This window comes from Zonotrichia albicollis, chromosome 17, assembly GCF_047830755.1.
Source record: "Zonotrichia albicollis isolate bZonAlb1 chromosome 17, bZonAlb1.hap1, whole genome shotgun sequence".
Taxonomy (NCBI): Eukaryota; Metazoa; Chordata; class Aves; order Passeriformes; family Passerellidae; genus Zonotrichia; species Zonotrichia albicollis.
In genome coordinates, this window is record NC_133835.1 from 15,489,963 (window position 1) to 15,517,899 (window position 27,937).

A 27,937-nucleotide genomic window follows, 5' to 3' on the forward strand; every position below is an offset into this window, starting at 1 on the left:
AGTGTCCCACCAGGAGGCTGTGACTGCAGCAAGGTCTGGGAGAGGAGACACTTCTCTTACACAGGCCCAAGAGGGGATCAGGGTGTTTAACAGCACGGCACAGCTCCCTGTGCCAAAGTGCCTTAATCCAGGTTCCTATAAAACACAGCATTAGCCACAAGTGACTGCTGCAGAAGAGTCCCAAGAGCAGGCTCTAGTCCCATCCAAGGAGAAAAGTCAAGTGCAGCAGATGAAGGTAGGGAGAACCTGGGTCCACTGCTGTCAGTGCACTCCCTGCTTTCCAATAGGAATGGTTTAGGAAGGAGTTTCTGAGTTGGAAAAATTTGCAATACAAAGCCTCAGCCTAGCAAGTTTCTTTTAATTTTTAAATGTACAGCATTTTAGTTCTACAAATGTAAAAAAAAATTAAAACCAAAAAAACCTTTACAATGTTTGGGGGTTTTTAGCTTATAATGATCACACACAACGTGATTCAATGCAATCTGGTCTTCAGTTCCTGTGGCCCGATTGCTTTGGATGATGCAAATAAAATGGCCAAGACATTTAGCTCTGAGACAGCACCTGCAGGAACTGCCCTCTGTGGCAGCAGTTCCCGTGGGCGCCGCACACAGGCGTAGGAACTGCTCCTGCAGGTCACAGGTAAGTAAACACTGACCGTAGCTCACACTGGACGAGACACAGACACGTGTCAGCCTGCGGGGCCGGGCTGGGGCCAGCGCTGTGCGGGAGCCAAGCTCTGCTCTGCAGCACTGCCCCCACAAGCGCTGAGGCAACGCAAGGCTGTGGCTCAGCTTACAAGCAAACAAGGAAACAGAGTTAAAGTCTCTACTTCGAGGAAGTCCCATCCGCTGGCTGTGCCAGGTTCCTCGTTTAAGCGAACTTTTAAGTTTCACTTTAAAGTCCAGTTTGAGCTCCCATTAATACAGCTGCACTAACACTGTGGCACAAATAACAAACTGTACCCACGTTACTTTGCATTCCCTTGCTCCGCCAGGTCTGCACGGCACAGAACATAGAACATTCTCTATGCACTCAAGAACCACTGGAAGTTACTCCACAGCTCAACACACTGCCCAGACTAGAGCACAAGCATTACAAATCTATAAAAAAGCAGCCCCTGTGGTGGTGTACAGGAATAAACTAACAAAAAAAATTTAGTATTACCATTTATTGGTGACAAACACTACGTTTTACTTACATTCCATGGGGAGAAAAAATTCCAGCGTAAACAATGAACGGAAGCAGTACTGAACTCGCGCGGCTATCGTGCTGTACCTGGACCAATGCAAACCTCAGCGCGCACCGACCGTGCGCAAGAACACAACATCAAAAGCAACACAGTTATATATAAACATAGGTATTTTTTTCAGCCCTACATGGAGATGTAATTAAACAGTATAAAGCACTCAAGGAAAATCAATCTGCAGTTTTATATGCACTACATTGAGATCATATCCTGTACTGTAGTGAGCTGTGAGCCACCAACACACAGTCCCTAAAACACAGCTCAGAGATCACTGAAAGTCACGTTGCATTCGAGTTCCCCTACCCCACACTCAAGAAAACTAGAAATTAACCAAAAATGATCAAACCAAGTTTAAAATTCCTAAAGAGTTTAAATTCATTCAACCATTAGATAATTAGGGTTGGTTTGCAAAAATATGGGGCTTTTTAAAATGGTGGGACACAGCCTGTTTCCAGTGAAACGCTGCTATTCCAATAAAACCAAAATAACCACATACATGGATATGATCTTCCCAAGTTAGTTCACAGGTAACATGTCAGTCTCAGAAGACAAAGTTTCTAAACTGTGCTATGGTTCTAGATACAATTAAGAAACTTTTAAATGAAAAATGTATAGTGTCATTTCAATCAAAACAACATAATGAAACTAAAAATGTATCACTGTTTGAAGAAAAAGCAACAGTTATGATTTAGACACTACAGTAGGTTGTAGAGACTGTAGCACTCCAACAGTTAGGTTACATTAAGAGGAAGCATTTGATTTTCTCTGGTGCTTTCACGTTTGGGTTCAGTCAAGAGCCTGTTTCAGGCAGTGCTGTCCAGTGTTTGTCCCAAAGGGTTTGCGCTCGCCGGTTTGAGGAGAGGGTCACTTTCCATTTCTTGTTTCACACATCTAAAATGAGAAAACACCTGTTACTTAGGAGACAAAACGCTATTTCCACAAATAAGATACTTTAAATTGGATACAAATAATTTGATGTGCATTTAACAATTTGTTACCATATAACTGCCCTGATTTTCAATCAATTAGCACTTTGTTAATCTCACCACTGTTAATTTGAGAGCTTATTATCTGAATGAGAGGTTCAACTTTCTCTCCTCCCAAACCCAGCCAAGAGAATAATTTGCACTTCTCCATGCTTCTGCTGAAAATGAGCTTTGAGCCCTGTATATCCCTTTACCTGTGACACACAGGATTGCAGGAGAGAGAGGAGCACTTGGAACCCCAAGGCACGGCAGAGTGACGCTCCTTACAGAGAAATGGGAAGGGGCAGCTGAGCGGAGGGAGGCCAGCGCTGTCACACAGGGCTGGGGTCACACCACAGCCAGCACGCGTCACCCACTCACTCCTGCTCAGTGCTTTGCCTTTGACATGTGAAAGGGACAGGATTGACCATCCAGCCTCCCTCTGGTGCTGCTGGAAGGCAAAGGGGCCTTGGCAATTCAACCCTTCTGGCAAATCAAACCCCTCACATGTTATTTGTCTAAATACTCTCATAGGGTTAATTTGCATCAGTGCAAGGGACGTGGATGGGAACCACTCACACAGACATTGGTCCATTTCCCGTCCTTGGCATCTCTGTGGTTTGTTGGTCCAACTCAGACAGCAACTTTAAAATATTCAATGCAGCCTAAAGAGAAAAAAGAGCACTCAGCAATTCAGCCTCCAGACAGTTCAGTAACTTAGTGAAAGCACTCAACCCTAACAAATGTTCTTATTTTGGCGATATTTTTAAAGATTTTTTTTAAGTTCCATAGTTATGGTGGAAAATGCAAAGGTGTAGAATTTCATCGTGCTTCATGGAACAATTGGATGGTGCTGTGACTGGGGATTCCCACTGCACTTGTTTCAGCGCTGGGGGAAAACTAACACACCAGGACTAGAAACAGCAAGAAAAGAGACAATAAATTAGTAACAGCTCCAACTGTGCCGAGCTTAAGACAAAGGACAGAAAAATACACAAAATCAGCGTCCTTTTCCAGAAAAGAAAACAAGTTACACAAGAATCAAAACTACAAAACAGGAGGGGCCCACGTGACTGTTTAGCAGGGCCAGTGTGCCACGGCTGAAGGTCAGACACCTCCCCTGAGAACTGACTTCTTTTTCCCCACTTCATTCAGAGCAATTGCAGGTGCAGCTTTCCAGCATACCCTGACTCTGGCACGTGCCTTAGTGACAGCCGAACCCTGAACTGAGGAGGGGGCTCACAGTGTCCATTAGGAAAGCACTGCAACAGTTTTTAGTATAAAATCAGCAGAATCAGGTTTTCCTAAGGGTATTCAAATAGTGCAAATGACTCCTTCAGGCTGCCACACTCAGATCACCTCTGGAGACCAAAAGAACAATTCCTCTGAATGGGAGCAGACTGAGAACATCCTACCAGCTTCACCTAAAGTCTTTTAGAGCCAAAGTCCCCTGCAGGTTTCACTTTAGCAGGCTCATTCTTTCACAAAGAAATATTTCAGGCACTGGTAAAAAAAATAATCTTTTTTATAAAGGGAGCTGAACAGATTTAGAGTGTCTTTTACTATCCAATGCTGAACTGCATTTCTTCCATAGGGGATTCCATTTCCACTGCAAGTCTGGGAACCTGAGCCCAAGTATCACAATTCCCAATGAAACATCAGCCCATTCTGATATAATAAGGAAATAAGCTGTTAGGTTTATACATTCCTTTCTGTGCATTTACTGTCATGGGCTTGTGCAAATACTATCAAGACAAAGCAAACGTGCTTTTTGTACACCAAAACTGTGATCAAATGTTTAGCATATTAAGCATTATTTAGATTACATTATGTTATTATTAATCATTATTTCCACAACCTGTGAAATATTAGACAAAAATTAGCCAGGGAATCGTAGAACATTTAATTGCTCCCATCAGTGATATAAAACCTTGGTTTCCCCTCAGGAGCAGCATTTCAGCAATGTTCATACCATGTCATGGCAGGACTCCACATCCTTTCCAATCCCATGACTGATCAGTGGTGGCTGAGAGGAACAGTTTATAAGAGATACAAACTCATTCTTGTTATTTTTTGGAAAGTCCTTGTATTCAACCTGAAGAAAAGAGAAGGATTTACTTCTTTTCAGTTAACCAAGTACTGGAAGTATATCACAACTGCTACAGATTATTTGCAAATATATGACACTGAGCCTTTCTTCTCATTGTTCTCCCAGTCAGTAGAGCCCCTCCATTTGAAGTTTAACCTCACTTACAATGTTTTTTAGTACTCAAAAGAGCTTGGCAAGGCTCCTGAATGCGAGTGGCTACTTAATAATGATTGTTACTGGACCCTTTATTCTGATCACTGCTAACTGCATTTCAAATTTCTGTATTGTTTCTTGATCCACTGAGCTCATCTGTCATATGAATACAGGAACTTAATGCAATTCCCATTAAAGGGAGCAAATGTGAGAAAATGCAGAGCTTACAGCAAATGTTAATGTATGACAGATTAGTGAAAAAATCTGATTTCACATCAGCCAAGTTCAAGTCCACAATGTCTTCCTATACTGGGACAATTTTCAGAAAATGCTGCTTTATTTTAATGCTGCCTTTTTTTTTTGTTTTTCCAAGACCTCAGAGCAGCAGTGAATTGGGGCTGAGAATGGTACAGAAATGCACACTTGAAAATTAAATTTAAAAAGATGTAAAATTTGGCACGTGTCATAGGTAAAACGAAATGGTGACATGCATTTCAGCAGGCTCAGAACTCATCTCTCACCAACAGAACCGAAAAGCTTTTGAACAATAGCTCTGGAAGAAGTGCCGTGAAGTTGAACATCTACCTGGATTCCTTGGACGTTGGAAAGATAGTCCAGCTGCTCGGAGGGCCTGGTCAGAGGCCCGTGGGGGAAGTGTCCCGAGGAGCTGCTGCTCTTCAGGATGGTCTCGGCAGTGGGAGAGGTGCCCCCGTAGAGCAGCTCCCGCGCGATCATGGCCGTCACCGTGGCCTTGGCGGGGTTGGGAGCTGCCCGACTGAACTCTTTGGTGTGGTGGCCTTGGTTGGCTCCTACAGCCTGTGCAACCTCAGGGACCATGGGAAGAATGCCAGCAGGAAGCTGCTGATGGCTGAGATAAGGCATCCTGAACTCATCTTCTTTATTACCTGGGAGGAGAGAGGTGCACACTGAAGAGCTGCTGTTTGAGAGTCCTCCTGCAGGCACACACAGGCACCAAAAGTCACTTTGGAAAAAAATAATTCCTTTCAAATTACTTTCGACATACTAACAAACTTGGTAGGCTCAATCAGCCTTTGGAGGGTCAGAGCTTCAGCATCATCAAGACAGAGTTTTCTTACTGAATTACTGACTCAGTGCAACGGCTGCTTCTGCCAAAGGGAGCCTTTACCTCCAGGAGGAGCATCTCCAGGTCAGTCAAGCTCACAGACACCTCAGCTGCAACCCTACTCTAAATATATCCTTTGCCTTCAGAATTTTCTATTCCATCATTTAAGCTGTAGGAGCAAATAAAGAAATCACAGAATGGCCAGAGCCACCATTAAGGATGTAAAGAGAGTGACAGTCCACAAAGTTTAAACTGTGTATGGTGAGAACAAGCAGGTAGGAAAGGTAAAATGGAATGTTAGCACAAAGAGGCAAGACTATTTACAGCAAATGTCCAGCCACATTCAATTGACAGCAATTTCCTGACATTATGGTATAAGTTAAAGAGGGATAAGAACAGCTTTTTAAGGGGAACTCACACAGAGTTATGGCTGAAACTTGCACAGGTGTGCTCAAGAAAGGTGGGGAAGATAGTGCCACCAAAATAAACCAAAGGAGTAATTTTTATGGCAGAACAGATTAATGAAGTTCTGCAGGACTGAGCTGTTTCAAGTCTAAGGATGAAAACCAAAATTTGTAAATGGAAGAAAACAGGAATAGCAAAATCTGAATAGGAAGTTAGGTAGTTTACCTAAAATCTTCTGGATGCAGTGAAACAGTACCAAAGTCCATGTCAATTCCAACTTACTATAATTTAAATAGCAAAGTCATACGTAAACATGTAAAGTACCTGAAATATGCTCTCCAGAACAGCAATCTGTGGTGACAGACAAACTTTCCATAATCATTCCTCCCACCAGATGACATTCCAGAAAGCAATGTCTGTGTACAGGGAGGCCAGGTTTGAGGTGTTTTGATTCCAGCCTGCACCCTGTGTGTGACCATCACAACTATTCACTGCCTGAAACACGGGCAGGCACAGCTCCTGCTCTCAGCCATCAGAGACCAGGCACAGACTGAGGTGGTTCTGGACAAGGCCATTCCTTCCCTCTCCTACTCTGCCTGAGGCTGGCCAGTCAGTACTGGCACCCTTTCTCATCTTCATGCCAGGAACAGGGGCCTTGGGAGGAATAACCAAACCTTTCCAAGGACTCCATTTGGTTTGCAAGGCAGCAGCTGCACTGCTCTGCTCATCCCAGAGTGCTAGATGGCACTGCTGAAGGGGCTGGCAACAGACCTGACACCCCCAGCTGGGCCCTGCTGCTTTCACCAGGTTACTCACTAGCTGAAGTCTCTTCAGAGCCCGGCTCAAAGAAGGTTACTTTTCTTCCATCCCCTGGTTTCTTCACTGGGGTCTTAAAAATAAAAGAAAAATAACTCAAACACACAATATCCCTTTTAAACTTTTTTTTCCCCAAATTCTAAAGTTTTCAAGATGCAGGTGATCTGATCAGCCAAAATTTTACTGAAAAAGTTATTATTCTAAAACATCAATAACTACATTGCTATCAAAAAAACAGAAGTTCAGTGATTCTTATTCACTGAAGGCCTAAAACTACCACATCTCAGAGAAGTGGTAGTTTAGGAACACAGCTCCTCAGAACCAGATACCAGAATAAAGCCAGTTTAACTGCCATTAAGGGGAGCACACCAGACACCAATGAGCACATGCATGAAAAGGAGAAAAGCAACCCTGGATTTGCTGTTTGAGCTCCCTGGTAGCATCTGCTGAATCACCAGCAGAACACAGAAGGCTCCTTCCCTCAGAGAGACCTGGAACAAACTTTTCACTGCAACTGTGACAAGGCTGTGTAAAACCATTGCTAGCAGAGGACTGTAACCTACAGGTCTGCAAGCTTCTAAGACCAACACATCGATTATCACAGGTTCTGAGGCATTTCATAAAGCATGAATACATTAATTTATCCGTCTTATGAGACTCTCATTTACCTGAAAACCCAAATGCTTAATGTATCCAAAACACTGGATATTTAATATTTTTTCAGAGAGCAGTGCCCTCAATACAATTGTTTTCGAGTAGGGCAGAGAGAATGAACTACCTATCCTGTTACTGCCTTGCAAAGCTGCTTCTGTTCAGCTCAGGCTTTGCTGCAGCATTAACAAGCTGCTGCTTCCTCAAGACTCACCTTCTCTTCTGTCTTTAATGCTGGTTTTGGAGGCTGAGGTTGAGGGACTTTGAAACCTAAAATTTCCAACATATTTTCCGCTGCATGGCGTTTAGCAACCTTTTTGTTCGTGCCCATTCCTTCAGCTGTGTGTACACCAACTTTCACCTGGACAGAAGAGGAAGAAAATTCAATTCTTAAGCAGTAGTATTGGGATTCCCTTATTAGTGATCTGTGTCTCCAGCATGCCATGAGTCACAAAATAGTTCAAGTGATCATTGTTCTGAGCAAGCTGTCATTTATTATCAATAATCATTGGCCTTCAAGCACAAAAAACCCAAACAGAAGGCACACAAAGAATTGTATTTCATCATCTCACCTTGGGAACACAAGTTAGTGTTAATAAATCCTACATTACAAAATACAAGCAGCTTACTACCTCTAAGCAGAGTATCAATACTCCTGTTAATTAAAACATTAGGTACTTACAACATAGATTACTGGTGCCCTGTGCAATTTTTTTTTTTTATTTTCTTGAACCTTTATCTTCTGTGAATGCAGCCCATTAGATATTTTGTTAAATCATGTCATGGAAATCTGTTAAGCCTGTATATCATCCTGACAACCTGACTGCCACAAGAAAAAAAAAAAATGAGGCGCCAGCCACAGCTCCAGCTGTGTGCCATGGTCACAGCCACAGCTCCAGCTGTGTGCCACGGTCACAGCCACAGCTCCACTGTGTGCCAGGGTCACAGCCACAGCTCCAGCTGTGTGCCACTGTCACAGCCACAGCTCCACTGTGTGCCACTGTCACAGGGTCACAGCCACAGCTCCAGCTGTGTGCCACTGTCACAGCCACAGCTCCAGCTGTGTGCCACGGTCACAGCCACACCTCCAGCTGTGTGCCACTGTCACAGCCACAGCTCCAGCTGTGTGCCACTGTCACAGCCACAGCTCCACTGTGTGCCACTGTCACAGCCACACCTCCAGCTGTGTGCCACTGTCACAGCCACACCTCCAGCTGTGTGCCACGGTCACAGGGTCACAGCCACAGCTCCACTGTGTGCCAGGGTCACAGCCACAGCTCCAGCTGTGTGCCAGGGTCACAGCCACAGCTCCAGCTGTGTGCCACGGTCACAGGGTCACAGCCACAGCTCCAGCTGTGTGCCACGGTCACAGGGTCACAGCCACAGCTCCACTGTGTGCCATCACACCCACCTGCATGACGAACTCCCTGCGCCTGGGCAGCCCACGTTCTGTGATGAGCATGTACTCGGGCTCCTTCTCCTTCTTGGCCTGCTGTATCTGGGCAAGTCTGCTAATGGGATTCATTCCTTGACCGTATTCTGGACTTGTTTGCAGCTATGTAGAACAGTGTTTAGGAAATAAGCCAAACTTTATGAATATTCGGTTTAACAGACAGAATGCAGCATGCCTCTGAATTAACTCATCTCTAGATTTTAAAAATACTGAAATAAAAGTTGCTTAATGAAACACTGTCACAGCCAAAGAGAAATACTGAATTTATTTGGCTCCACTGTCACACTTGACCACATGTAACCTACCCTGCTAATAGCTTTACAAATTCTAATCCTGCTATATTAGGAGGGACAAGCTTGCAGGAGAATTTGTACAAGCAAAACCTGAAGCTGTAAAGTCTGAGGCTTGAAAGTCAGAGCTTGATTTTTATGTGCTGCTCTTTCCTTTATAAGGTTTCTCTTTCATCCTGAATTTACTGATAACTGCTACAAAAGTGGTGTCAGACCCCCATTAGAGTGGGAGCAAAGTACCAGCTCATTTGTTGCACCAGAGGGCTGGTAAAGGCTGAGCAGCTGAAGAGTGTTTTAAACCGACTCAGAAAAGCCTCTCTGATGATTATTTGCACAGTAAAATTTCCAATCTTTTCCCCCTTACCTTCACTATTGATTTTGTTTTCTTTTTGATTCGTGGCTTCATTTTCTCAACTGTAGGAAGGGGTGGCAATTTTTTAAGTTCTTCTAGGACTGCTATTGCAGCATTTTTCTTTGAGATCTTCTTGCTCTTTCCTTCACCTTCACCCATAAATTCTCCAACTGATACCTTGGTTACAAAACTCTTCATATGGGGAGGACCACTTTCCTTGGTCACCTGTTTCAGAGGGAAAAACTGAGTGAAAGCGTGATAAACACTTATTAAAAATGGCAGGGCACATTGTTTATAGCAAACTTCTCTCAAGAACTAAGGATAAAGAGATTTCAGATTCTCATACAATCCAAAAAGTAAAACATATTCTAATAACATATTCCCACCCAACTAAGCATATATTTTTAAAAGATCAGATGCAGCAAGCAGTAAACAGTATTTACACAAGTCATTAACCCATCCTATTTAATTTACTTATTTACTGTTTCAGTATAAAAGTAGGACTGTTCTATTTCACCAGTGTGTACTTCCCCACAGTTAACAGCACCTCATTAAATATATCATGGTACAGCAATAAAACATTACAGAGAAAGCAACTCTTTAGGATCTAGCATTTTAGTCCAGAAATTCTGATTTCTGAACTGTGAAGTTCTGAAGAAACTAGAAGACATCTAAGAGACAGCTGCCCACTACAGATTTAGGCTTTTAACTCCATTCAAAACACATCATACTCCAAAATATCCATAAAGTCAAGAAATAAGAATTAATTTTAAGAGCTTCCACCCACAATTGGCTTTGTGTATTTTTACCAGTGATACTCAGGCTAATCTGCAATAATTGAAAGTTTCATGCAAAATTTCATAGAACAGTTTCAGAAGCAATTTAGTTACACACAATGGCATTTTCTTACTATAATAATTGAGATGGTTGGATTAAATGTTACTTTGCCAGCTCAGAAAAGCAGCATGATAAATTAATATTTTAGTGAAACAGAGATGCTCCTGTGGAAGCTCCTAATTTAAGATAACTGAAATGATCAAGAGGGGCAAAGAGGCAGCAAGCAGCCAGGCCAAAGGGAAAGGAAAGTCAGGCGCACATGAGGTCACCTCATGGCAAGAAAAGAAACCTACTTGTGAGATTCTGCACTCATGGGTAGTCCAGATCAGTGCTTAATTAAGCAAATACTTCCATATGTGTCTTTCAGAGTGAGCTCTACTCTTTTGCCTCAACTCTGCACTTCCATGTTCTAATCATTAATTCAGGGTTGGGCTTTGGCTCTTCACTGTAATAAGCTTTTCTTAAAAAGCTTGGAAAAAAGATTGCACAGACAACCACAGTGTAGCTGTTCACTCCATGTGATTGTTTCAGGGCATGAATTTGTGAACAGGTGAATTTTTCCTTTTTCTTCCCTTTACCATAAAAACTCCAAGACAATCAGGGTGACTGTCAAAGGTTAAAGTGTATTCACAACTAACAAGACATGTTAAAAGTCAGTTGTTTGGGTTATCTAGGAGAGACTCAACTTAATGCATACCCTTAATAGTCTAATAAAAACAAATCTAGAGCTTGTAAAGTAAACATACCTCAAAATTCACAGGCAAGTTCCTTTTAAGTGCAATCTCAAAAACTTGGCTTATTTCAGATTTATTGAGATTTTCATCATCTGGTTCTTTTCCGTTAACCTAAAAGAAGCATACTCTATTTAAAATAAAGATCCTATTAAATTGAATTTTATCCATTCAACCACTTTACTGAACTCTCCAAATTTTAAATACTCTAACCTTTACTGTCATGTTACATGAATGTGGAGAAAAGCAGCCCACATACTACAGAACTGAATCTTAAAAAGCTCATTAAGTTCTATGTGCAAAAGCTTTCAAACCTTCATATTTTCATGTGCTCATTACAAGAAAGAACAAATGGAATAAGGGCCAATAGGTTTAAAAATGTGTTTATAGAAAATGAAATTGAAGTGCTAAATGCACTGATTTCCAAATGGAAGTACCTTTATGAAATACAATTTTCATATACTGATTGGACATTTGCACCAAAAGCACTAAGACAGGATCAGGTAAGAGAAAGGGCAGGAAAAATAAAGACTCTGAGAGTGGGACCAACGTGAATGAGGGACGGCTGACAAGCCCCTGGCACAGTCGTGTCTTTTCACATGCTCCCTTGTAAGTGCCTCATCTACAGCTTTGCTTTCTCATGTCAAGAGCATCCTATCAGGAACTTGCCCTAAATCAAATGCTGACCATCTCTGAGAACTCAAACCTGCTGAGACAACACTGCCAGTCAAGCTTTCCTACAGGCATGTCTACATATTTCCAGTAAAACTCTGACTGGGATTCCAAAAGTGTCTTCACTGATGCTGGCACCAATGTGAGCCAATGCATGTCAACAGCAACAGAGAAATTTTAGGTGTCCAGTAGTGATATTGGAAAGATTATGATAAAGATGAACAATATCACTGATTATATCATGCCACAATACTAGTTATGCAACCAGGTAATAAAAATGATTTAAGTATCTTATTGGAGCAGCATCAGGGGAGCTGAGCTAGAGAGCTTTCATAGATTAAAACTTGTTGGATGGCAGCAAGCATCCCCCATGTCTTCTACTAACAGGTTAGTTTAAAACACAAAGGATTTTTTTATCCCACCAGTTAAGACAGGCTTTTCCTATCTCAGATAAAAAAGTTGACAAAATTAATCTCAAGTTTTCACTCCTCCCACTGTCCCATCAGACTTCGCACTGTTCTCCTGGGCTGCCCCCGTCCACCAGGCTGGAGTCTGGGCCCAGCCCTGGCCCTGTGGTGCTGTGGCAGGGCAGGGCAGCTCCTGGTGGGGCTGTCCCAGAGCTCTGCTCTGCTCCACACCGAGAAACCCGGTCCAGTACAGCCCCCTAAGGTCTCCAGCATCGTCTGCCAAACACCGGCGCCAAGCTCCAAAGGATCAGCAGCACATTCCCGGAGGAGCATGTGAACTCCTAGCGCACAGCCAGAAACGGCTGTCCCTGCCCTCACTCACCAACACTGCCACAGCTACTTTGATTACAAGCACTTTTCTTCTCCTTGTAATTTCAGACAGATTCTAGAGTTTCAAATTCCTATGCTTTTCTTTGTGAGGATGACTATGACTTCTCTTTATTGGATTAAATTTTCCCACTTAATATCATCTCAAGAGAATATAAATAAATAGAATGGAATTATCTGCTCTATTGCAATGTATGTGCATTCCACATCTGTGTGCACAGTGCAAAATGAAGGCTCTTTTCCTCAATACCTTTATCTAAAAAGAGTGAATTATTAGCAAAATAACCCTTAACAGAATACAATTATTTTACTGATTGACTCTACTTGAGTTCTGGATCAGTTTACTTTATAAATCAAAAATAATCATACACACTCTCTCTCTCCCTTTCCCTGCACACTTCAAGGCAGATGATGCATGAGCAAATGCTGAACACCAAGGAGCTGCTGCCCAGCACTGCAGTGACTAACCACAGCCATCACTCTGAGCCTGTCCTTCCACATTAAGGGTATAAAGAGCAGCTGATATTTACCAAGTGAGCTGGCAACAAACACAGAAGCAAATTTTGAGGCAAAATTAGAATTCCTGCCTAAGAATCGTGCTAGGAAGCCCAGCTCTCCATGTTTCCTAAGCTTTAAGTCAATGTTTTATCATCTGTCTTTGAACATGCCCAGTAACCCACCTGCTCCTTCAGCAGCACATCCAACCCCAGCCACCCCGAAGGTCCCTGTGAGCTCTCCCACCACAGCCCCCCTCAATGCTCCAACACTCAGCTCAGCTCTTAGGCAGGGCTTGGTCCAGCCAAGAGACAATATTATTCCATGTTTTTCATGCCACTTGCTCCTAGATTTGCACCTGAAAAGGTGTGGGAAATGGTCCTTCTTTCCCTTAAAGTCTAATCATTTTACTCAATGATTTCTTCTTAGACTCACAGAACCATTTAGCTTGGAAAAGATCTTTAAGATCACTGCGCCCAACTGTTATTATGCACCAAATATTTTCCAACTTAAAAAAACAAGAGTAAAATTCCATAAAAACAAAAACTTGTAAAAAATCCCCCCAAATAATAAAAACATGTACAAAATTACTCCCCCTTAAAACACATGAGTTCAAACATCAGAGTATTTTTTACATAAGAATACACTCAAATGGGATACACCAAAATAACTACATTTAAAAAAAATCACTGGCAATATCAAATGACTGTTAGGAAGTATCAGGATTTTGTCTGCTTCTGAAATCTTCATTTGCCTCAGTTGTATACAGGCATTTTTAACAGCACCTCTCATGACCTCACACTCTTGTATCCTTTCCGGCCCTTGCCTCACTGGATGCAGGAATGAACAGGATTCACTCAGCACCACAACCATCCTTATTCTACCTTCCTCTTGGCTATGGTGAAATGCTGCTACAGAAACAATTCCCTCAGACACTCCTAAAACTACAACACTTGAAAGCCTCAAATATCAATGAATTTAAGTACCAAACTTTAAATGAAAACTTGATTATCCAAGTACTTGCTATAAACCAGCACACCATGTTCCAAGTCTCACTCTCCTTTCTCTAAGCTGTATTTCCTACTGTTCTTCTACAGACAAGTCAAATTTAAATTGAAAAATAAAATGACAAATGCAGTTTTCTCAAGGTCAAGACACCATTCAGGTCCTGTTTTATTAATAAAATAATCCTCCCTTCTTGCAGTCTCTTGCCTCATTTACTTCCTCTGCCTCTGGATTTACACCCCTCACACAGAATGAGACATCCTACAACAACTGCAGTTTGTTCTCAAGACCTCACGCTATCCAACTCCACAATTCTCTATACTTTCATAAAGTGACCTGTACTGAAGCATTCCTAGAAGAGTGAACAGAGAATAATTCAGTGACATGTGAGCCCTGCAGAGCTGCTCTCCCTGGGTCTGTGCTCCCTGAGGGGGAAAAGGGCCCACGAGAGCAGCTCATCTGTTACAAGGGTGAGCATAAAAAGGGGATGTTCTGCACCACTGTCACAGATCAATATTCCAGAATTTGGGGTTCCCAGAACTGAAGGGGAACATCCTGCTCTGCTTTGGCCTCTCCTGCATGATGACCAGCTGGCCCCTGCCTACACTGTGCCAGCCACCAGTTCAGATTTCAGGGCAGGGCTCAGCCCAAGCCCCAGCTCCTGTTCCCAGCATCATGCTCTTTTCCCTCCATCTTTCAGTCTGCATTCCCCCAGGAGAGCTTTCTCTTACCTGAAGCACCTCCATCAGTGCCTCCCAAGCCTCTGCCCTGAACTGTCAGGTCCAGTGCTTTTGCCCAGTCGCCTGGGCAATGCTCACTCCCACACACACCAAGTTTTAACTCAATGTCCCTTGGATTCATGTTTCTTCAAGCCTCTTGCCCTGCCATTCCTGGTAGTTCTCAGTGATTTTTTTTCTCAGTCTGAGACCCCTTGTTACCTTCTCCTCCAATTCTTCATTTCCCTTCTTTCTCAGCACACAGCCAGACTCCATATCCAGCAAGCTCTCACACTCCCCAGATTGCAAGTTACAGTTCTGTCCTTGCCCAAAGCAGCCAACACACACGACATGGTGCAGGCTCCCAGCCAGCCCAGCAGCAACTCCTGTGCTCACCGTGAGACCTTCTGCCTAAAGCCACTCAACAAAAAAGCACGAGAAACACAATAATGGTATTGAATGGAAAGTGCTGGGCAGCCGTAAGTATATGAAGGGATAAAAATTGACTTCTTATATTCCTATCAAATGTGTGTTTGAGTCTACTATTTCTATGCATTTCCTGCTCTTCTAGAACTTCAGTGGTACTTTCCAAAATCATGCAGGAATTTGTCATAGGAAGTAAATCCATGCCTGAGTTTTATGTTGCCCATTTATGCACTTCTTCAGAAGTTTGTGTATGATCTGTACCTGGTAAGATATTAATTCCTATCTATGCTTCCAGTGCTCATATCTGACAGAGGTCTACAGCATTGCTGTGGAAAAATATGACAGTAAAAAAATTAACATAACTTCATCGGGGAAAATGGTAGTTCCATAGAAATTTATGCTTTTACATCAAAGTGTTTCTATTGACACAAGTAAGTCACCACTGCTACACAGAATTAGATTTCCCAACTGTCTCCTCAACAAGGAAAAAAATATCCCAGTTTATTCTAGCAATTTATGCTTACAACACTTAAGATTAATTCCCACCTCTGGTTTCTCAGGCAAGGGCTCATTCTGCAGAACTTTCAGAGCTTTAGCAGCTGCATCATGCTTAGCAGCTTGTCTTGTTCTTCCCTTCCCATGAAACTGCTGCCCTCCAATTGAAAGCTCCACTTGATAAAGTAAAGGCCCAACAGGAAATGGGTAAAAGTACCTGCAAAGAGAGCGGGGAATAAGCAAATGACTTGCCCTACAAAGCAAACAGACACCTAAGTCAGATGTGGGTCAATCTCTTGGATATCAGTAACCACACCAGCCCTGAAGCACTAGTTTTAAAAAACTAAATTTTGATTTGGAGTCTAAAAGAATTTAGTGAGCAACCTTTGAAATAAATATTGACATTCCTTGCTTTACAACAAGAACACATTTCTGACCAAGTGCTACACCAAGAGAACATGACCGCACTTCTACGGACTTCGCAATCTAGGAAGTTTTGAATTTTAAGTTCCTACACCTACATAAAATTCTTTAAACTGCAACTTTAATTTAAATAGTTTCAGAAGAAGCAGCATCAATCTGTTTTCTTCACTTTTGCTTTTACACAGAAAGGAAATGCAAGAAATATTTACCTAATACTTAGCTATCTATATATTTAGCTACTTGCTCCATGAAGCTGGCTGTACCTGAATACTCTCAAAAACACTTCAACTTTCAGTCCAGCTGCCTTGCCCCACCCCAAAGAAATAAAGCAGTGGAAATAAGGCAAGTTAGAGATACTGGTGGGTGGAGTTCTCCAAAGCTGCTGCCTCAGGAGGGAGCGTCCCTGGCAGGGGACACGGGCAGCGCCCAGAGGCAGCAGCGAGGCCGGGGTGCTCGGGGGCTGCACCCGAGCCAACACCTACCGTGGGGGGTAGGTGCCACCTCGCATGGTGTAGCTGTAGGTGGATCTCATCCCCGTGTAAGGGTCGATGGGTTTGTACATGGGCTTCTTCCCCAACTTCATGCAAAGGGCATTCAACTCCACTGTGGGGGTTACACTGTCTACAGAAAAAGGAATAGAAAGGGTTGTCCACCTGTCACAAGGAACTGAGACAACTTAAACTCTTATTGCTAGCTCACAGCAGGGAAAAATGAGCTCAACTTTTGCCACATGCAGCATCTTAAATGACTGAATTCCAAACAGAACTGCTAATGAACAAAAAGAGAATAAGTCTATATGATGCACATGAAAGTGGCCTCGTAGAGTTGTGAGAAATCCTGTTACAAAAAAGTGAATTTGCTGGGAGCTTTTATTGGATGTGTTTTGGAGGGTTCTATCATTTAGCTTTTAATTTCTGAAGCTGCTAATTTACCTATGCTTACAGTATATCTAACAAAGTGCAGAAGAAGAATTTTCTGCAGTGAAGAAATTTCTCCAAATACACTTTTAAGTTACCAGACATGCTACATCCCTTCTGTGTCTCCTGCTTACTGCAAATGATCAAACATTTCTCTGTCCTCAGTGACCTAGAGGGGTTTCTATGACTCTTCATTTTCAAATTGCAACTGGCTTTGTCAAAAGGCAGGTAAATTGCTACTGAGGGCTAAAACATTTCTCTCTGGTATTGTGGGCATGAAGAACTGACTCCTAGTCAATTCTGACTGGAGAAAGAACACTCAGTAAGTGTCATTTTTCTACCACAAGTCTCACTGGCTCAGAAATCAGCTGTAATCCAGTACAAGAGGTCTGGTGTAAAATAATTGCCAAAAGAAAATGACCTACGGAACAGATGCACAGACAAAATAAGTACTTGCTAGCTGACAATTGCCATTGTTAAACAGGCAGAATCACAGTTTTAATTCATCTTTATACAACTTCAATACATACCAAAAGCAGAAAGGTGTATTCTCTCTATGTATGATTATTTTAAATCAGTTTGTTGTGGCATATACCTGGATTCTTGCCTTCACTCCGAGATGGACGAGCCGTAGGTTTAGGGAATTTTGTCCCTTCCAAAGCTTTGGCGGCTGCTGCATGTTGCGCTTTTTTAATACTAGTTCCTTCAGCTTCCCAATGCTGGTCCCCAAGAGTCAGCTGCACTGTAAACACCTCAAAACCACAAACAGGTATTTTGTAAAAGGCTTCTTCAGAATTTATGTAGTTTATCAGACTCTCTTATAGAAAACAATGAGTCTTTCAGTGATGCACAAGTTGAGAATACAGTAATCCATAACTCCCATGTCATCCCCAGACTTCCATCACTTTGGACATCAACAGGATTTTCCTGATTACTGAACTAAGAATTTCACAACAATTGTAGCTGGCAAGTACCCTGCATGAGATCTGACAGAATAAACACTCAAAGCAGCGTAGGGAGAGGTGACAGCCCCAGGAGAGCTGCTGTGCCCATGTCACTGAACAGCAGACTGGAAACTCACCCTTCTCTGTAACACTTAACTCCATTCTGGCTTTAATCCTCTAAAAGGTTTATTTAAGACATTTTTCATCAGTTTGAACAAAGCTAAGTTCACAATGTACCATAAAAGCTTCTACATGCCCACAGATCAATGAAACACAATTGTACAGATGTTCTGAATGTTATTCCAATACTTTTTGTAAATGTCAACTCCTTCACACCTTGAAGCTCATGAGACATTTTTTGGACCTCAACTTTTTACTTCCCAGGTACCAGCTTCACACTTCCCTACCACTGATTCTGTGGGGGGCTTCCCTTTCCTCTCCACTGCTCTGGATTATCTTGCACCAAAATCCCACACATTGCCTTCCCGCTCCTGAAGGTGAAGGAGAGGAGCAGCAGCAGTAAGAAACTGGTATGAACATTTACCTTAGAATGAGCTGGACCTTGCTCACTCAGAAGCTTATACTCGGGCTGAATCTTGTTGAAACGGGCTAATTCATTCACAAGACACATGGGGGTTTTCTCTTTGGGGTTTGCCATGTTTGAAGGAGCTGAAAGGTTACGTAATATCTGATAAATGAACTGATAACTGTGAACTTTACTACAAATTTTAATTAAAAAAAGAAATCTCAGTGGCTTAGCATCTAGTTGTCTGCAATGCTAGAATAGACAGCTTTGCTCACTGGCCAAAACTGGTAACAATCTATTGAACTTTGGGTTTTCCTAGCAATGCTCATGCCTAAAAAGCACCATCATTAAATTCACGGTTCTAACACAAGCCTGAAGCATGAAGCTAGAAGACTCCTGCAAACAGCTCACATCTCATCTAGTATGTGTCAAGGAACAAATCTTCCAAGTCTTCCTCATTATCCCTTGCTTTGAATAATTTCAAAAACTCCGTTAATTTTATTTCTTGTCTCCTATTTTTCCCCAATTAGCTATTTTTATTACCTTTTATTTGTTCTGTTGCATTTTGATAGCATAATATATTTATCATTAAACTGGTCATAAAAGAACTAAAGATAACAGAATTAAACAAACTATTTCAAACAACATTTTTTCATATTTAAAACACACTACTGGTAGAAAAGACTGATAGTAATGTTTCAAAAATTTAATACAACTTAAATATTCTTCACTATTACAAACATATCAATTAATTGCTGGAACTTTATGTAAAAGTATGCTCCTACCTGTCTCCAACAGATTTCATTCCATAGGGAACTACTGCAGTTGGATAAATATTACTTTAAATTACATGTAGGTGCAAGACATCAGGAACACATCATGCCAAACCATAAGCATTAAAAAGATATAGTTACTGACCCTCTATCTTACCTGCAGCTGCATTGGTGGATGTAACTGAAGCAGAGGGCAAAGCAGAGTTCTGGATAGGTCTGCCTGCATTTTCAGAGGGCAAAGAACTGGTAGTAGAAGGAATACTCAAAGGCTGTGAAAGAGATGGGTTTTTATTCAGTATTTGGCTCCCTGCAAGGGCAGCAGAAGGATTCTGAATCTGAACTTGAGACATGTTCACTTCCAACCAGAGCAGATTACTGTAGGCAAACAGCTTTGAACGCAGACAAACTCCAATTTTGGAAGCCAAATTGCTGACCTAAAATGTAAAGATGAAAAATAGATTATACTAAATATTTAGCATTCTCTAACAACCTACTGAAATAATTCCTCCATCAGTGAAAAGGGAAAAAGTGTTCAACCAAGCAGTCATTGTTCCCACTTTGTCCAGTTAGTCAGCTCACACATCAGTTTGCACAGCACAGTTCCAGCCGTACGCCCCATCGTGTTTCACACTTCTTTCATTCACAGAAGAGTAGTACAGAAGCTTTGTTTATGCCTGTTCATTACTGTCCATCTCCTTTCCCCACAAGTGAATCCACTTAGGAAGCAAATCCTGTTACTTACACCCAGAGCCACTGGTTATACACGGAACAAAGAGCAACTTCCACGGACAAGTTACATTTCATGCATTCTACCACTTGAAGTTAAACTTTTTCACTTGGAGGGCAAGAAATAAATGCAGCCTTTATGAAAAAACTATCTAGAGAATACATCCTTTATTATTATATCATAGAGTTTCAAGATCATCAAGAATGCCAAGCTGCTGATGAGGGGGAAAAGCTGGAGTCCAGCAGGAAATGCTGAAGCAGCTCTGGCTGGGAAAAGCAGGTGTGTAAGAGTTCACAAACTGTATCAGCTACATGTATCCTGAAGGCTAATTCGATTTAAGCCAGGGCCTCAGTCACAGTTCAAGCATCACTTCAGAGTCACTTGGCTCTGCAGCACTATAAGCAAGTGTAGGAAGTGCTCATGGGCACCTATGCCATTGAAACCCCCTGGGAGCGCAGCGGTGCCCCAGCCCGTGTGCAGTGCTGTGACAGATCTTCCCTGTGCTGACAAATTAGTATTAGATTTCTCTACCACATGGACACAAAATTATCTTCATGTTCAGCCAGTGGAACCTAAATAGACACAAACAGGTCAGCTGTCCATATCCACTTACAAGCCACGTATCAATTTATTTATTAAAAATACATTTTACAGCCAAGTAAATCCATTTTACACACCAAGGCACTCAAGCATGCACACACACATCAGTCACCTACAGATCTGATTAGGGCAGCAAACAAAGGTTTATTCTTTCCTAACTCCTAGGCGAAAAGGAGAAATCAGTGCCCTAGCTACCACCAGGGGGCTATTAGCAGCAACCCAACTCCACTAGTGCCCTGTGAGCTTCAAATTCTGAACCTGTGAATGGATTTCCAAATGTGAGAGGAGCAGCAATGAGTCAGAGGGAAGTTTTTAGCTAGTTACTGACAAAACAAGCCTAAAAGGAGAACCTAGATTAATACATTCATGGACAGAAAGATTTAATTATCTATTAAATAAGAGGTAAGAAAGTACTGGGAAACAACAGATACACCACCAAATCTACCATCTGGAGTATTTTTACTTCGGAAAAAAACATCATAAACATGTCAGACTTATCATACTACCACCTGGATAACTTTGTTTTTACTAGAGAGCAAAAACAGTTCAGGTCTCATTAGTCCAGTAGAGACGTATGCAGATTATACTCATAACAAATCCTATATCTGACTACTGAATTTGCAGCAGTTACACATGGGGTGCATTGAAACCGTGAGAGTGCCATTAGAGAATCTCTCTAAAGGACACCTAAGAAACTGTAAGACAAAGAAGAAAAGTATTTAGAAAAAGACTCCAGGGCAATAACTTTACAATCACTATATTTCTTTCCCAAGAGGATCACTAGAATCACTGAAAATTTTCAGACATAACACAACAATAGTAATTGCCTGGCAAAGACTATACCAAAGTCTTGCAGACAAAGAAACGCAATGAAATCTTGCAATGAGAAAAGCAAACACTCACGCTCCTTTCCTGCTGAAATGCAATGTCTTTCTAAGGAACTGAAGTTACAGTTTTCAGCCACCCGTTTTAAGAGGACAACAGCAAAAGTTATTTTGATGTCAGAAACATCAGTATGTCTGAAATCATGCTGGAAAGGAAGCCTGATATTGTTTTCAGAACACTTGTACAAGCAGTTTGCTCTCACAGCAAGGCCTAGCTTTGCCATGGCAGCCGCGGCGCGGTGTGAGGGAGCCGGCGAGTGCCCGGGACGGAGCAGAGCGGTGCTGAGGGCAGCGAGGAGCAGGGCAGTGCTGAGGGCAGGGAGGAGCAGAGCAGAGCGGTGCTGAGGGCAGGGAGGAGCAGAGCAGAGCGGTGCTGAGGGCAGGGAGGAGCAGGGCAGAGCTGAGGGCAGGGAGGAGCAGAGCGGTGCTGAGGGCAGCGAGGAGCAGGGCAGGGCGGTGCTGAGGGCAGCGAGGAGCAGAGCGGTGCTGAGGGCAGCGAGGAGCAGGGCAGTGCTGAGGGCAGCGAGGAGCAGAGCGGTGCTGAGGGCAGCGAGGAGCAGGGCAGAGCTGAGGGCAGGGAGGAGCAGGGCGGTGCTGAGGGCAGCGAGGAGCAGAGCGGTGCTGAGGGCAGCGAGGAGCAGGGCAGTGCTGAGGGCAGCGAGGAGCAGAGCGGTGCTGAGGGCAGCGAGGAGCAGGGCAGAACCCTGGCTCTCTGCCCGGCCCAGGAGCTCCCAGCAGCTCTCCCCAGCACAGACACCGCTGGCGACTCCAGGCACATCTCACACCTGAGACGAGCACCTTCCAAAAACAGCCTGACAGAACAAACTGCAATTTGTGCTGGCATTCACAGCTACCTGTGCAGGTGACAGTGCTTTAGTTCATTTGTGGGAAGTATTTCATTCAGGTAAAAGAACTCACTGTCCATCACTGCACATTTAACTATAAGTTATTTGGGGATTCCCAAAGGGTTTACAGTGCTTTTACAAACAAATATGCTCTTTACCCTATAACAGGCTAAAATTCTAACTATCCAAGAAAAAAGCACCATAATTGAGAAAGTTGAAACTAACAAGTCATAAAGGCTGTTTCAGTGGACAGAGGAACAACGATGCCAGAATTTCAGAGCATTTTTCCATGTAAATCAGAGGTTAGATACTTCAAACTTTTCAAGACTTGCACCTCCTGGTGCAAGTGATCCCTACTCAATACTCAAGGCATTGCTAGAACTAAAGCCCACTCAGATATCCAAGATATCCAAATGTCTTTCTTGTTCGAAAGAACAAATGTTTTACTCACACAACCCGAGCCAGCAGCTAATTACAGAACTGCTCCTTTCCCACAGTTCCTTTTCGCTGCCTCGTACAAGAGGTTTGCAGGGTCACCACAACAGCGTTGCTCTAGAAGGCGATCCCCGCCCCGGGTGGCTTCCCTCAAACAACTCAGCCACCTGCGGGCAATGCTGAACTTCATGGATCTCCAGGTGACAGAGGACTGCTCAGCACCTGCTTTCAGATTTTTATTTTCTTTTGGTGGATCAATGCCTAGAACATTCCCAGAAATTTTGAACACATTAAAACGCAAAGTTCAGGTGTCACTAGGGGTAACCAAAGAAATGAACCAATATGTGAGCATGGTCAGTCCACTCAGCCAAAAATAAATTAAGATCTTCATATGTAGAAGAATGTAGCATTTTTAGATTAAAGTTTTCTTGGGGACTTTTTGTGTTATAATTCACACGGGAGTTGCAAGTAGAAGACAGAGGACCAAACAAAAATCAAACACTTCCTATGGATAATCATATTTTACCACAACTTCTCATTTTTTAATATGATGCAAATAGAAAGGTAAGAAACTTTAATGTTTTAAGTAAGTTTCCAGTACCTTTAGGAGATCCAGAAAGTGAAGATTTGTGTTTAGTTCTAAATAGGATATTTATGATGGAGAATGCCTAAAAGAAAAAACAGAGTTAGCATTTTGCTTCCTAAAGGCACAAAAATATCTTGTCTGGAGAATCTCTCACCCTGCACTGAGTTTGCCTCATCTATTTGATCACGAGGACTTGTATGACCCTTCCATTACCACTGACAAACTGCTCAACTCAGCTGCTTTTCCAAGAAGAATTTCCAACCTGATCCAAGAATCTTCCTTGCTCTTTTCCCTGCCCCAAGTGATGTTTCTCACCCAAGCACTGGAATCTCACAATAGTGCTATTTGCAGAATTACAGGAGTCACTTATCAATTTTCCTTCTGTAGTGAGGTTTTCTTTCTGTAATGAAGTTCTTCCTAAGAGCCCTAGAGATCAGCTCCCAAAATTAGACTTAGACCTTCATTCACAAAGCCAAACCAAAAGCAAGCCACAAACTGAGATACTCTGGTAGTTACAAATCACAGAAAATGATAAAAATTCTACCTTTTGACTACATTTCCCATCTAGAGATTTCACTCACAAATAGGCTAAAACCATTTCAGAACAAAATTATCTCAGTGCTGCATATGAAACCTGTCACTGCATGGACTGCTCTAAATGGAAATCAAAACCTATTTTATTCTGCTTACAAATATAGCACAAAGTGTTTAATCCTTCTTTTCCATGCCTAAGCCAACTGCGTGCAGATGCCAGCAACATCATTCCCAGCAACAAAATGGGGGAGAGCCCAATCTTGATCCGGGTTAGAAGTGGACAGAGCTCCTGAATTTACTTCAGACAGGCATTTCAAACTCTTAGGCCGACTCCCAGGACTGTGAGCAGTTCTGCTGCTGGGACCAAGGAGGATGCAGAGCCTGAACCAGGCTGGCAGCACACCTGGTGTTTACCAACAGCAGAGTGAAGAGGGAACACAAGAGGATTACACTCAGCTCAACTCCTCTTCTACAGGGTTTTCTGGAGGCTAAACTAAGCATCTGAAAAACAAGGAAATGCATCATGTTTGCAGGCAGGGTCAAGACCAAGTTGCATAAAGACAAGAGAATTTTCTCCCCCAGCCATTCCTGGTAGCCCTGCCAAGAATGAACCCCTCCACCTCAGCAGAACAAGCCCAAGGGGCTGTGCAGACACTGCCCGCTGGTCACCGTGGCACAGACACCACTGACGGGCACCAGCAGAGTGGAGAAGAGTTACAACCAACAGCACTTCCTAGCACAAGCTGATGCCGCCAGGCTGCTTCAGCAAAAGCCCTCCCCATGCTGAGATGCAGCAGCAAGAACCAGCCCGAGCGAGGGCTGCACTAGTCTTGCTCTGCACTCACACACTGAGCCCTCAGCTGGAGCCCTGCGCCCACTGGGGACCAGGCTCCAGGCAGAAGCAAAGGAGGAAAAGCCCAAAACACTCCCTTCAGAGAAACATAACCTACGGGAAAACTGCTAAAGGACCTGAACTTGTGCGTTCTGAAGAGGAGAGGGCTGGCTGGGGGCTGAGAACCAGCAGCTCACCTATTTGAAAGGATTCTGGAGTGGAAAAGAACAATGCGTTCTTTATGGCTAAAGTGACAGGACGACAGGCAACAGGCTTAAAACGCATCAAGAAAACCATTGCTGGCAGCCACCCTGAAGTGCCCTGCTGTGGCGGCACAGGTGTGTCCTGTCACACCTGTCACACCGTGGGGGCGGCCCGCGGGGCACAGCTGCCTCTGGGGCTGCAGTGCCAGCCCCGCTCACAGCCCCGCGCCCCCGGCCCAGGGACACCGGGCTGGCAGCACAGCAGGCACGGGGTCCCGCCACAGGCTGCCCAGGGAGGCGCCTGCTCCGCAGCCGGGGCGGCCCCGCGGGGCTGCAGCTCCTGACACCCTGCTAGGAACCGGCCGCGCCCCACTCCCACCCTGGGCACACACTGCCCTCTGCTCCACCGGCACCTGAAGCACGACAAATGCCACATACAACCATCAGCTATTCTGAGGCACCAAAAATAAATATCCACAAACTCTAGGAGATTTGTTGAGATACTGTTACCTAAAATACCTTTGAAAAACCCACATTATGGGAGCTTTGTAACATACAGCATAAAATTCTCAAGCTGCTGCAACAGTGTTTAACATCATCTATTTACAACTGCAAAGTCTCACTATAAATTGATAAACAATGACTAAATTTACAGAATTAAGGCTATCTGCACAAAATGTAAAATATTGGCTGAACAATGTTTTCTTCTTAGATAAATCTTCTGCAACATTTCAGCAAGACAGGGTCCTTCCCAAAAGTAACACCGTAGGAAAAAGATGCTGCCCTTTTTGGTAAGGGTACAAAAACTAAATGTTATGCAAAGTAGTCTGGGAGCCAAGATACGAATGATTGATAAGAGAAGAAAAGCTAAAACTTCAAAGTAACAGCTGAATGAAAAGAGGGACCTACCAAACATACACATAAACCAGACAGCTCCAAACAAAGGAAATTGATAAACCAGGAAGTGATATAATCAATAAACGCCTAACTGATACTTCTAGCTCAATTAGTGTTGTGACAAAACAGTCCACGGGTTTTGGCTTTTTCCCCCCGGCAGTAGAACAGGTCACAGAACCCACAGACACTGCTGAGAGCCAGCGTGCCCGGAGCTCCTGCACTGCCCTGGGGCATCTGCAGCACCTCGAGTGAAATAACCAACCCTGGCAAGGAGCCTGGCCAAGGGAGCCAGGAAAAGGGCTTTGGGAATGTTCTTTTCTCTCCAAAATAAAGCTGCTGTTCTTCAGGAAGATCTGAAAGGCACAATGCAATTTCCAGTTTTGCTCTGACTTTGTACAGTCATATCACCTCAAATTTATTTCAACCTATGAATAATTTTGCCACAAAACACATTTTGACTAACTTTACTGATAGTGCAAAAATGATTCATGATATTATGAAAAACTCTGAACAGAGTGGCTGCTTAAAATAACAACATAAAATGGAATTGTTTCTTGCATGCATCCTTTTAGAACAGCTTGGAAATAAGTTTGTGATACAACTTTGGAAAATAGAAAATATAGTAAAAGATTCAGCCCCTGGGCTTTTTACATTCTCATCAAGACGTGACACACCTTGAGTGAATCTCTGTAAGTCAGAACACACATTTGTTGCATGTATGAAATAATCAACAGACAAAGCAGAAATCACTTTATTACAATGCAGCCATAGCTTCATAATCAGAACTCAAATTTTCATGTCCACTAGTATTAAAAAAACAAACTCAAAACATTGCCTCCACTTGGAGCAAGGGAACTGTGCAGTATACTTGCACGTTCTAGTTAGAAGAAACTAGATTTTATAAATTTACCATTCCAAAAGCAGACCCACAGACTTCATTCAGATATTTTAATTCACTGATATATGTGTATATATATGCATATATATACACACACCTAGCCTTCATTGACATTCCAAAGGATGCTCCTCCTAGGTTTGCCCTAAACCTGCTGGAAAAGCAACAACAACAATACCGAGCAGATGAATACATCATACAAATGCTCTGGCACTTCCAGGTCCAGCACGCCCGGACAGACACCCCAAGCTGCGCTGCCCGCAGCCAGCCAGCGGCAGGGGAAGCCTTACACGGGACTTGTTGCTTTACGCCGCGGGAAAAACAGGGAGAAGGGATCCTGGAGAGCGCCGGCTGCGAGCCCCGGTGGGAGCGCGGGGAAAGCCGGGCTCGCCCGTCCAGCCGTGCCCGGAGGGGCTGGCGCTGTCCCCGCGGCGGTCCCGGCCCCGGCTCGGCACTCCGGTTCCGCCGCCTCGGCCCGGGAGGATGCTGGGCTCTGGGCGCTCGGCGGGCACGGCCGCAGCGCGTCCCGGGGCCCGGCACCAGAACGGGCTCCGCTGCCCCGGCCCCTGCGCCAGGAACGGCCGCTGCCGCCCCGGAGCCGCGCCGGGGACGGCGGGCAGGGGGCAGCGAGCACCCCCCGCCCCCGGGCGCGCTGCCACGGTTGCGGGAGGCGCGGAGCGCCGCTGTCACGGCCCGCCCGGGGCGGCGGCAGCGCCGTCAGCCCCGACACTTCCCCGCAGGTCGGGGCTGCGGGCGCCAGTGCCGGGCCCATCGCGGTCCGGTCCCCGCTCCCCGCTCTCCGCCGGGGCGGTCTCCCGGCACCGCAGGAGCGGGCACAGCCCGGCCGTGCGCGGGATGTGCCCCAGGCCGGGAAGGGGCACAGGGCGAGCCCCGGACGCGCAGGGGGTACCGGGCCACCCCCTCCCCACGGCCCCGGCCCCGGCCCCGGCCTCGGCTCCGGCCCGGCGCGGGCCCGCCAGGCCCCGTCGCCCCCCGCCCTTGGCCCCGCCAGGCCCGGGCCGCCCGCGCCCCCTCACCTGCGCTGGGCTCGGCTCCGGGCCGGGGCGGGCGGGGGTCGCTCAGTCCATGGGCCGGGTGGGACCGGCGGGGCGGCACAGGGCAAACACCAAAGAGAATGAGCGGGGCGGTGCGGCCCGCCGGAACTGACGGCACCGCGTAGGGGGCCGGGCCTCCGCACAGCCAATCGAAAGCGAGCGAGCCCCCAGAGACCCCGCCCCTCA

At 44.3% G+C, this 27,937-nt stretch overlaps 1 protein-coding gene across 9 annotated transcripts; it reads right to left on the reverse strand.

Annotated features, from left to right (window-relative positions):
* Window positions 1–1,153: 1,153 nt before the first annotated feature.
* On the reverse strand, window positions 1,154–27,892 carry STAU1 (staufen double-stranded RNA binding protein 1). 9 transcript variants are annotated; one of them, XM_074553915.1, is made up of 16 exons: window positions 27,734–27,887; window positions 23,351–23,417; window positions 19,416–19,692; window positions 18,504–18,628; window positions 17,611–17,767; window positions 16,581–16,719; window positions 15,727–15,892; window positions 11,088–11,186; window positions 9,517–9,747; window positions 8,821–8,964; window positions 7,624–7,770; window positions 6,759–6,831; window positions 5,039–5,406; window positions 4,184–4,306; window positions 2,791–2,876; window positions 1,154–2,137 (listed from the first exon to the last, which is right to left on the reverse strand). In XM_074553915.1, the coding sequence occupies exons 3-16, from the start codon at window positions 19,606–19,608 to the stop codon at window positions 2,050–2,052; spliced, it is 2,139 nt and encodes a 712-aa protein (XP_074410016.1). In that variant the 5' UTR covers window positions 19,609–19,692; window positions 23,351–23,417; window positions 27,734–27,887; the 3' UTR covers window positions 1,154–2,049. The 9 variants fall into 9 exon arrangements, with proteins under 9 accessions (XP_074410016.1, XP_074410020.1, XP_074410017.1 ...); XM_074553919.1 differs by lacking the exon at window positions 23,351–23,417 and having other exon boundaries at window positions 5,039–5,358; window positions 9,517–9,729; window positions 27,734–27,892; XM_074553916.1 differs by lacking the exon at window positions 23,351–23,417 and having other exon boundaries at window positions 9,517–9,729; window positions 27,734–27,892.
* Window positions 27,893–27,937: the final 45 nt, after the last annotated feature.

What these genes read in the sequence shown, in the direction of transcription:
- STAU1 (XM_074553914.1), bottom strand. Translation starts at nt 19,608, where the DNA reads ATGTCTCAAGTTCAGATTCAGAATCCTTCTGCTGCCCTTGCAGGGAGC. An exon ending in CATTAAAGACAGAAGAGAAG is followed by an intron (nt 6,832 to 7,623) that starts GTGAGTCTTGAG and finishes TTTATTTTTAAG; the next exon opens with ACCCCAGTGAAGAAACCAGG. An exon ending in GGAAATGGACCAATGTCTGT is followed by an intron (nt 2,138 to 2,790) that starts GTGAGTGGTTCC and finishes TTCTCATTTTAG; the next exon opens with ATGTGTGAAACAAGAAATGG.